Genomic DNA, 11115 nt, shown 5'->3' on the forward strand with positions numbered 1-11115 from the left:
TAATGTTACTCTAAAATGACTGGGAAACACGAAGGTAACATTAACGAATGTTTGTGTTAAGCTAAGCAGAAACCCTTATTTTTCTGACGTTCCCTTAAGCACTTCGGGAGTTTCAGTGGCAGGTAACAAAATCAAAATTTACAATATATCCAATATGTAATTTGACACAGTATTCCCCCAACCCCTTTTTAAGAATGTCTGTTATCTGTTAACTTAAATTGTCATGTTCTGTAACCTTATTTTCCTCTCTGATTTTGGACAAACTGTACTGTTCTAGCCCAGAATATTATATGACATGTTGGAATCATACACTGCTTATAATTCTGGAAATTTAGCACCCACATATACAACTAGCTAGATTAAAAACTGTTTAGCAGAGATAAAATAATGTGCATCAAGTGGTCTTTACAAAACCACAAAACATGAAAAGTGTCTCTCCTTGCATCGCCTTTGCTGTTATTTTTTATTTTTCTTATTGTCCACAAATAGGACTACCATGAAAGTACCAAAACCAACAGTGTTAATTATTTATTTGTTTAGCCCATCTTTAACTAGAAAGATGACTTCTTTATTATTATTTTTAAAGGTTCACTAATCAACAACAGCTTTAGCTACACAAACCGAACTTGTTAGTAGTCAGTTCAGTGGTGGTTTTGGCCTTTTCACTGGATTTGTTGACAATAAGAAAATTATAGAATATTACCAGGCTTAACCTTGATAAAACACAACAAATATTTTGCAGGAAAATGGAATAAAAGGATGGATATTCTAGGTCAAAAAAGATGAAACACAAAGATCAGCATCCATTCAACAATGACATAAAAAACGGGAATGCAAAAGAAGCAGCAACAAAAGAAGCAGCAACCAACGAGGCAACTGACTTTAACCATGGTGAAGTAAATGCTTCAACTGGAAACCTCTCAAACACTGCCGACACTTGTCCAGGACAAGGCCCTACTCAACTTATTACTTGTCAAATGGAACCCAGTAATGGTAATGAAGCAATGCTCACAAGGATGCTTCAAGCTCCTGCAGTTGATGCCCCTCAAAACAGAAAACAAATAATTCACAAGACTGTAAGCAGTTCACAGGATGCTGAGCCAGTAAAGCATATCCCAAATCTGGCCTCAGCTGTGAGAGTGACTGAACAACACACATCTCCTGCACAACCTAAGGACAAAAAGACCTGTACTCCAAAACCAATGCTCCAACGGGCTACACCTGCAAAACCAAGCACTGGACCATACTGTGGTGGGAAAGTAACTGCAGGAAAATTTGATGCTCTGAGGTCAGACATCTTACAGCAATTTCAGGATGTACCTGAAAAAGTAAGCCAGCAGCAGTCAAGACATTCAGCACCAGTGCAGCAACAGAAAAAAACTACAGCACCAGTACAGCAACAGGAAAACAAAAAGGTGATGTATGGTCATACTCAACCTGAGGAATCTAGAAATTTAAACCAGTCACAGCAGAGGCTTGCAGTAAAGGAAACCACAGAGGTACCACTACAGACAGTAAGGACTGTTGCACTGTGTGACCCGAGTATGAGGGCTACTGCAGACTCAGTCCAAGAAGTAAACCGGGCACTCTGCAGCACTACCTCACGTCGGGTAGAATGCAGGTGAGTTGAGTTCTTTGTATGCATTAATACATTTTATTAGAATTAATAAAAAACAAAAATACTAAGTGATACAATATAATATGATGATACCAGCAATGTTGTCCTGCTTTATTCAGTGTTGTCCTCAACCTCGTTAAGACGCTGCGTAAAGTACTAACAGATTAATAGTTTAACAACCCATATTGTAGCACCCTTATTCTTGTGTAGATATATGTTCTGTATGTACTGTAGATTTGTAACATATGAACATGTGTGTGCCAACCTCACCAGTTTTGGAAGTAAAAAGCAACAAGAGATGAACCCTCAACTTATTGCCTCTGAAATGCAAGCACCTCTGCATACCTACAGAGCGGTGGTCAAAGATGTAACTACAGAAAACCTACACAACAAATCACAGAGTCAAAAATTAAATTGTGTGAACGAAGCAAGCAATGACTTTACCTGCCATGCAACAAACAAGGCGAACAGCATTGCAGAGCGAAGCACAACAATACCAGGCACTGCTGAAATGCCTGTCGCCGAGCTTACAGAGCCACCAGACCATGCAGCACAAATGTTAAATCAGTCAATAGCTCACATCAAGAATGAGGAAAATGTACAATGCCTGAACCAAAACAGTGTCACCGACATCGTAACAGTGGACTATCAATATTGTTTGAGGGTCAAATCAGAAATAACCCGTGCTAACACTACAAAAATGAGACTAAGACTGAAACTAGCAAAGAAATTAAAGGCTCAGACAAGAGAGGACCATAAGAGCTCCCAGCAAACAGCCGATGACACTGTCACCACTGTGCAAGAGAGTTCACAGCAGCAAGGTTACGCTACCATGGGAAAAACCAAAATCAAGAAACGCAATGAGCCACAACAAATACCTCAACCCAACAAAGCTGACAGTAACACCAATGGGAACACTTCATCTCACACGCAAAAAGTCAATGTAAAAGCACTAGCACCTGCCACACCAAAGGCCCCACTTGTTGAAAGGAAGCCTACAACTGCCCCAAACAATGCTGCAACTCATAATCCAAGTGTCAAGTTGAGGCTCCAGCGTGAACTTAAGGTTTCCCTACCTTCAGATACTGCTGTTAAACCTAAGAAACAATGCACATTCAAAGCATTAAATCAAAACCAACCTTATAATACAAGAAATGACCCTATGAAAGCAAACAGGAATGGTCAGGTTAAAAATGAAATACTGGAGCAAGGCATCACACCTGCAGTGCCTCCTGTACACAAAGTCCACACTGAGGGCCGATGGTACCCGTTTACAGTGAATCGGGTCTGTCCCCATAAGGTTGACTGCCTGCATAACCCAGGGACAGATTTTCCACAAAACATCCGAAAGTGGTGAGCTACACTTATAGCCGTTTTGTAGTTCAAACTCAAACATTATTAACGGTATTTTTGCTATCAGACATTCTGCAGTCCGTTTTGTTCTTCCTTGTATTTTCCTTTGTTCTGTCTTATACCACTGGTTAAAAATCAGTAAATGACATCTTTGCCCACTACTTCTACAGATCTGACGAATGCCCAAACTACCTGTATGGGCCTCCTTGGGTCACCAAAGAAAGATTTGCAGTTTGTTTAGCAATGACAAGACACAAAAGGAAGGACATTCTCACCAATGAGAGAAGACACTTAAGATATGTTACATTAATCACCCACATTTTTTAATTTGTAAAAATACGTTATAGAGTTGTAGTGTAAAAAAAAAAAAAATGAAACTCAATCATTCAAAAAGTTTATTTTCTGAATCCTTTATTGCAGACAAAGATTTGCATTGTAAGATCAACTGGATTACAAACCATCTAGGGAGGAAGAGGTATTACCATTTAGAAAACACTCACAAACTTCAATGGCATTTCTGTCAGTTGCTAGGATACAAGGCAAGGGCAATACATTTCTGTGAGCTCTACTAAGGAGAAAATCAACTTTGTATACAAAGGGGGGTAGGTTAAGTTGTGTTTATAGTGGTGGTGACTGTGATTAACTTTCTTGTAGTTGTAAAAGAGCTGAGACCCACAGGTAATGTAGCAGCTGGACTTATTTTGGTCACCAGCTGGACCCATAAAAAGTTCAACTTTTCAACCAGATGGCATCCTGGATAAAATTAACATTTAAATCTTTGTATGCAAATAAAAGGTAGATGTGTAGAAATAGCTGAATCCGCTAGTCACCTGTCATACTTTTACTTTTGTTCCCCATCTTTTAACATGAAAGCAAACTGCCAGACAGGAAGACCTGCAGACAGGTTTAATAATACAGGAAAAATAATGGTTGGTGGATTATTGAGGTATGGGCAACAAATCAACCACTCTGGCAATCAATAAAGTCATATTCCTCAGGGAAATTGCATTTGAGCTGACTGGATGTATACTGGATCAGCAGCGTGTATGTCTGAGTGTGTCTGTACATGGTTGAGTGTGTTCCTGGGGGCGGATTACACAATCATTTCCAGCTGTCGTGCATATTCGATGACCTGTTGTGCCAGCTCTGTGGAGGGGATGGTCACCTCTTCTGTCCGCTGCTGTTGACTGGTGAAAGAGTAATAGCCATCTGGGCTCAGACTCCATCCCCTCTGAAATGAAATGAACAATCAGTTTGGGCTGTTTACCGCTTTTATTCATTTTAGGCAAGAACCTAGGAAGGAATTTTGTTTCAATTTTAAAAATGTAATCACAAGAAAAACTTGTTGAAGAACAGCTGAAGGTTAAACGATAAGCAATCTACCATTCCAGTGACTGGCTGCTTTTTCCACCTAACCAAATTTTTTCATTGGCTTCTGTTTATTTAAATACTACTTATTGGACAACTAAGTAATCGATCCTATCCTGCATTGAGCCTTGTTTTAAAACCCTAACAGGGTGTTGCTGTTAAAGCTAATTACACTAATGACATGCCCTTTCGGGTTCAGCTAGCACAAGGTACAGTAATGCAGATGTTATGCATCCATGGAGATCCAAACATTTTCCCTATATTAGTAAGATACATTATGAAGAAACATGTCTAGTAGTAATGACGCCTACAATGTGAGATGCATCTTGGTAGGTACCAGCCCTCATGATAACCTCTCTTTTCTTCAGATAACTAAAAAAGTTAGTTGCCACCAAACCTCGTACTGAAAATGTGAGTGGACACTCACACCATTATATTCATTTCAGCCTCAAAATACAATACAATTTTTTTAATTTTTTCTTTAAATCAGGAAGCAAATGTTTTCTTCTTGTAATCTCTGCATACTACTTAATTTGACATACAAATTCATTTTGCCTCCCAAATACATATATACATACCTTCTTGGCATACTCTGTCATCTTTTTGGGGGAACTGAAGAAAAGCACACGGGTGGCTTCACTGAACTGGATCTGCTCATATGCTTTCTCTATGCAACCTGCGATCTCATCACTGCAATTGAAAAGACCACAGTTTAAATTATCTTTAAAAGACAATGTCATATCATCACCTGGTCTTCCTGATAATTAAAAAATAACTGAAATGAAGTTGATTCCTTTGCAGAGTCAATACTTTCTAGAGATCACTTACTATAGGAAAGAAAAGGAGGTTGTGTTTAATTGTCATCCATTTTGGCTAAAATCTTAGGTAGCATAAACAATTAGTACCGTAACTATGCTGAAGGTGCCATTTATCGATATATCGGGATACGGTTGAATGAACTGTCAACCAGTCATGACATTCACTAGTATTTCCATGGTATTACACAAGCAAATTTTTTTAATCTCAAGATGCACTGGGACCTGAAAATAAATTTACAAATTAATTTTATAAGGAAAATAAACACGAGCATTGGTTATAAAGCACACAAAAAAGAAACGAGTGTAGAAATGATGAAACATGGTTATCATGTTGATTCTTACCGAATTGTGTCAAGCAGAATATCAATAAAAAAGGTGTAGCTCTCAGCAGGGATGTTGCCTTTGGCAAGAAACACCTTGTTGTAGCTTCCCTCCATTAAGTACTGAAAATGAGCAATTTCAGAACAGTGGTATTTACATACAAGGTATTATTGACACTGTGTTTATATTATATGTAAACATTGAATTCAACAGAGCCCTGCATCTGGGAAAACATTTACCAAGGCCTGCCAATTTATTTGTGCTTGTAACTTTGAAATCTAAATCAAACTTTATAAAGATAGATGTCTATTACCTGAGACATGTCTGCACACAGGAGTCAAACATGGCCAACTAAAAGTAAACATGGAGTACTGAAACGTCTACTGTAGTGCCAAAACTGTATAAATACAATGTTGAAATATGATAATTTGATTCATCAGTTAATTCATCAATTAATTTTAAGGCACCACTACCCCAAAACACAGCTAGCCTTCCACTAACCCTCTGGGTGCTCCTCCCTAATTTTCGGGACTAGTCACAACAATCTGCAACCAATTGCCAGGGACAACAGAAGAAAAATTGTCTCCGGGCTAATTCTCGCATATTTACATTGCTAAAAAGCAAATACATTCATTAATATGCACTGTCCCTTTTAAATAAATAAATAAAAATAAATCCTTTTGCTCAAATAATGAAACGATACTAATTTAGGTAAATCAATTAAGAAATTCTACAACCCAATTTATTAATTTGTGGGTACAAATGTCAAAATATAATCCCTTGACACTCATAACAATGCAACATAAAGCCTTATGTTTATGACTTATGTGCTTTGTCTGGGGGTAAACTGCAGTACCTGCTCCAAGGACACTGGGTGTCTGATGTATACGTTGGTCTGAATATCTCGTGCACTCAGTCTCTCAAGTTCTGTGTGAAACTCAGACACACGGTTCTGTGAGAGCAGGAAGAGCAGGTTCAGTCCAAGTAACTGGTGCATGTAGGCAGCTTCAGGTAGTTCGTCCCTTAATAAGAAAGGTAAAGAAAGAGCAATGTTACAAAAACCCACTGAGTAGAAAGTAACAAAATCCAACTATACAGGAAAAACCACGAAGGTGGCATTACTTGTAATCAAAGTAGTAACATTTTAGCTGGGCCATGTATCTCTCAAATGAAGGGATGTCCTTCTTGAGGATACTCCACAGGGCTCCAATTTCAAGGACATCGCCTAAAACACAGACACAAATCTTAATTGATAACTAATCCATGTTTTAAATGCATGTTGTCTGTCAACTTGACTTGCCACATATACTCACGAGCTAAAATGAGCTGCTGCTTTGTGAGCGCGGACCCACTGGTAGGTAAAAAGTTCAGCTCCAGTAATGAAACCTGTAAAGAGGAGTTGGGTGTCATTTTCTATAAAAAATTCAAACTTCACCTGTCACTTGTGTTATCCAAATTTGTAGCTCCTCCTACTACGGCACTGGGTTTTTGGAAAGTAAAACCATCGTCTGAACGATAGAATTTTAACATTAATATTTTAAAAAACAAAGAATTTTGTCTTCACTAACTATCATGTTAATGTTTGTTTTTGTTGTGTCAGCTCCAGATTGAAACTAGCTGGAGAATGAATTAGCGAACGATGACTTAACTGTTAACATTAGCAACACTGACAGTAATAATGATTTGTTTCCTGATTGTCGTAACAGAAATCCTAAAACGATTAAATTGCCTTTTCGGCAAAACTATAAAATGATGTTAACAAACTGACACTCAACGTTATTATCACAAAAGAAACATCATTGTAGGTGTCTACAGGTTAATGGAAATACTCAAACTTACGCTCAGAATTAGCCTAGCTAGCCTAGGTTAGCAAGCTTAGCTACATTTGCTAACAGCGCCGACGCTTCTTAATATTAGCCAGTGTTCCTGCTTACAATAAAAATAGACATTAAAAAGTGCGACTCTACCTTAAGTTTGGTTAGAAGTTCTCCACATTTACTCAGGTTTGGGTTTTTCTTGTTCCACTCTGCTTTCAGCGTCTCATACAACCCCGCAGTCTCTTTCAACGCCATGGTGATTCTGCAAAATCCACGACACCGGCCAACGGAATACGTTAAAGGACTGTCGTGAAACAGTCGTATTGGTTGCCATGGGCTGGCTGAGACAGGCGGCGGTTCAAGATGGCGGCATTCAGCGGTGAACGATGGCTAAATGATTTACCAAATCATGCAATTTTCAGAAACATACGAGAGAAGTTGGACTTGGAAGCTAACGCAAATGAAAGGGGGGTCGCTAAAAACCTTACCTTTTGTTTGGGTGGGGACTTTTTCGTGTGGGACGACGCCGACCGCGTGTTTTACACGACCAACTTGCGACAGCTAAACTCGGATGAGAGTCGCAGTAGCGGGAACTATCAAGCATTGCTGTGCATTAACCCTCCTCTTTTCGAAGTGTGCCAAGTGCTGCTAAGTCCAACGCAGCACCATGTCGCGCTCGTCGGGCAGCGAGGCGTCTCGGTGCTGGAGCTCCCTCAGCGGTGGGGCAAGAGGTCCGAGTTCGAGGGAGGAAGGAGCGAAATCAACTGCAAGACCATCCCGGTGGCAGAGCGCTTCTTCACCAGCTCACCGTCAGTGAAACTGCGGCAGGCGGCTTGGTACCCCAGCGAGACCGATGAGCCCCACTTGGTGCTGCTCACATCCGACAACACCATCAGGTTTTACGGCTTGAAGTCGCCCCAGACGCTGACCAAAGTCCTGCCAGTGTCGCAGTCGGAAGATGACAGCAGCGTCCATCATCCAGTCCGTTCATATGCAGCATCTCTAGGCGAGATAGCAGTGGCGTTTGACTTTGGGCCGATTTCTTCCCCCCATCGGAAGCTGGCAGCACAGTGCTCCAAAGAACAGCTGGTCTACCCTCTGTACATCCTCTACGAAAATGGGGAGACGTATGTGAGCTACACGAGCCAGGCAAACGGCGTGAGTCTAAGTAAACCCGTTGGACCCCTTCCGATGTATCCTGCAGCAGAGGATAACTATGGCTATGATGCTTGTGCCATTCTCTGCCTGCCATGTGTGCCCAGCATCCTGGTCATCGCTACTGAAACAGGCACGCTGTATCACTGTGTGGTGCTGGAGTCTGATGAAGAGGATGAGACAGGGGCAGTGGAGAAGTGGATCCAGGGAACAGAGGCAGTGCCTGCTCTCTATGTATTTGAGTGTGTTGAGCTAGAGCTCACCCTTAAAGTAGCCACAGGAGAGGATGAGGAGCCTCAAGAGTTTGATTTCACCTGTCCAATCAGACTGCACAGAGACCCCCTGTGTGAGCACAGGTATCACTGCACCCACGAAGCAGGAGTGCACAGTGTGGGGCTAATCTGGGTCAACAAGCTGCAGAAGTTCCTGCGGTCAGATGAGGAGGATAAGGACAGTATCCAGGAGCTGGCTGCTGAGAAGCGCTGTATTGTAGAACACATTCTTTGTACCAGACCACTTCTAACCAATCGGTCAGCTCCAATTCGTGGCTTTTTGATTGTGTCTGACCTTTCCTTGGGCGCCACTATGATCTGCATTACCAGCACCTACGAGTGCATCCTTTTGCCCCTGCTGAGCTCCATTCGCCCTCCCTCTCCTCCCCTGCTTTGTTCCCATCCAGGTCCAGGCTCTGGAAGCTCCCCTCTGCGTGGGCTGGCTGACGACTCCTTCGAGCAGCACATCCGCAACATCCTGGTACGTAGCTCTACCAATCCTCTCGTACTTAAGGCTGGGGACAAGGACACGTCACCACCACCTCCAGAGTGTCTGCAGCTCCTTAGCAGAGCCACACAGGTCTTCCATGAGGAGTACATTCTCAAGCAGGACATGGCCCGTGAAGAGATGCAGAGAAGGGTAAAACTCCTGACAGGTCAGAAGAAAAAGCAGCTGGAAGAGTTGGCTCTGTGCAGGGAGGAGAGGATGAGTCTGAGAGAGGCAGCAGAGAGGCTGGCTGATAAGTACGAAGATGCAAAGTATCGTCAGGAAACCATCATGAACAGGGTTAAAAAAGTGCTGGGCAGCCTGCAAAGCCAACTACCCATACTGTCAAACAGTGAAAAGGACATGAAGAGGGAGCTGCAGACCATTGGCGATCAGCTGAAACACTTGGACAACCTCATCAGACAGGTGAAGATGAAGATGGAGTACCAGAAGAAACAAGTGGACAAGGATGTGCCTGCAGCCAGGACAACAGTTTCACTCAATGCCCACCAGAAGAAGGTTGTTCAAGATGTCCTCCGTGAACAGGGACAGCAAATTGGTGACATGATGAAACAGATCAAAGACATCAAAAACCATTTCAGTTTCTAAGCACTGTAGAAATCACTAAAATTGTATTGCAAACTATTGGGGGACATTATTCAAATGATGTTTTGAATACTGTTATTGAATTGAAATTTGTGACATTTGATGAGAAACTGGAATGAGTGCTTTTGTCATAAGTTCATGTGCCATGAATGGGTATTGGAATGAAAACATTTTATATACGCTGATATAACTTTACCTTTGATACTACATGTTGTTTGCCTCTTAATAGGGATACGATAGGTTTGCCTTCCTGTCATGCATAAAGTTTTGCTTTTTTTTCAGTATTTTTAAATGTTAAGAGTTTGAGTCAGTGATTTAGTCAGCGCAGAATATACCATGTGTAGGCAGGTAAAATGGGAAATATTTTGAGAATCTATTTAGCATATGCATTTTCAACATGGTTTGCTCCCTTTTTGGATTAATAATAAAACTTAAAGTTCTCTGTAACTGTCTTTACTCGTTTGTGACAAATTACATTAGCCTTTTACTATTGTCCAAGATAAATGCAATTTTAAGTGAATTAAAAACACATTGACTTAAATACAACATACAAAAAAAGGATAGAGAAAGGGAGGTTAAAGGATAGGTTCACATTTTTGTGTGTGGAGTTAAATGCTTTGTGCATTGTAATTTGTCCTTTTGTCCATAATGCAACAAGAGATCCCTTCCTAACTCCAAACGAGATAGGGGTCAGAATCCTTCATCTTTATTACGCCCTGCTTTGTGTACTGTAAATGCATATTTAAATTCAACTGAAGCTTCAGCAGTCTGATTTGACTAACTCTGAAGGCTTTTATTAGTTTCAGCTGAACATTAAAATGTTTTGCACAAAAGGAGGAACCACATCGTGGATCACTTCAGGAGGAACCATTACAGCAACATTTCCACCATACAGTATGTGCACACTGTCCTTTAATGCACATGCCTCCAGTCTGCCATCTACAGTTGGACACTCTTGTATACAGTTTGTGTAAGGTTGCCAGGAATCCTGTATCCACCAGATGTCACCCCTCTCCAGAGTTGATGACCTCAGTATTTCTTCCACAGCAGGTTTGCTAGTGAGGAATTCCCCACATAAACACTGGGTGACGTATATGGAGACCCCGGTTTCGTTGAGTAAGCTTCATTGTTAGGGATGTCTGATGTTGGTGGGGATGCTGTGCTGTAGTGTAGGCCTGCCTGCAAGTTTCACCCCCTTTCTGTGGCAGCACTGCATAGCTTTATTTGAGCAACACATGTTTGAGATGATTTATGACTCAGCACAGCCTAATTATGTAACAGATGGGCATTGTTCAAACTG

The 11115-nt window shown here is 41.2% G+C and overlaps 3 protein-coding genes across 7 annotated transcripts in view; 2 read left to right on the plus strand and 1 right to left on the minus strand.

The window, feature by feature from the left end:
* The window catches only part of LOC123986627, a 5864-nt gene extending 1880 nt beyond the window's left edge, over positions 1-3984 (plus strand). For 4 of the 5 annotated variants that reach the window (XM_046074990.1, XM_046074987.1, XM_046074989.1 and 1 more), the window contains 3 exons: positions 1351-1621; positions 1892-2971; positions 3142-3984. In XM_046074990.1, coding sequence (XP_045930946.1) covers positions 1351-1621; positions 1892-2971; position 3142 — 1352 coding nt within the window. In that variant the 3' untranslated portion in view covers positions 3143-3984. Of the gene's footprint in view, positions 123-742; positions 1622-1891; positions 2972-3141 lie in introns of all 5 variants that reach the window. The other variant, XM_046074986.1, reaches the window with a different exon arrangement.
* An 80-nt stretch (positions 3985-4064) lies between these two features.
* psmd8 (proteasome 26S subunit, non-ATPase 8) lies at positions 4065-7550 on the minus strand. The gene is made up of 6 exons (XM_046072842.1): positions 7478-7550; positions 6601-6703; positions 6335-6500; positions 5500-5600; positions 4918-5029; positions 4065-4202 (listed from the first exon to the last, which is right to left on the minus strand). The coding sequence occupies exons 1-6, from the start codon at positions 7548-7550 to the stop codon at positions 4065-4067; spliced, it is 693 nt and encodes a 230-aa protein (XP_045928798.1).
* A 61-nt stretch (positions 7551-7611) lies between these two features.
* nup88 (nucleoporin 88) lies at positions 7612-10262 on the plus strand. Its single transcript, XM_046074984.1, has one exon. The coding sequence runs from the start codon at positions 7659-7661 to the stop codon at positions 9816-9818; it is 2160 nt and encodes a 719-aa protein (XP_045930940.1). The 5' UTR covers positions 7612-7658; the 3' UTR covers positions 9819-10262.
* Positions 10263-11115: the final 853 nt, after the last annotated feature.

The sequence above is a fragment of the Micropterus dolomieu genome, linkage group LG17 (assembly GCF_021292245.1).
Source record: "Micropterus dolomieu isolate WLL.071019.BEF.003 ecotype Adirondacks linkage group LG17, ASM2129224v1, whole genome shotgun sequence".
Taxonomy (NCBI): Eukaryota; Metazoa; Chordata; class Actinopteri; order Centrarchiformes; family Centrarchidae; genus Micropterus; species Micropterus dolomieu.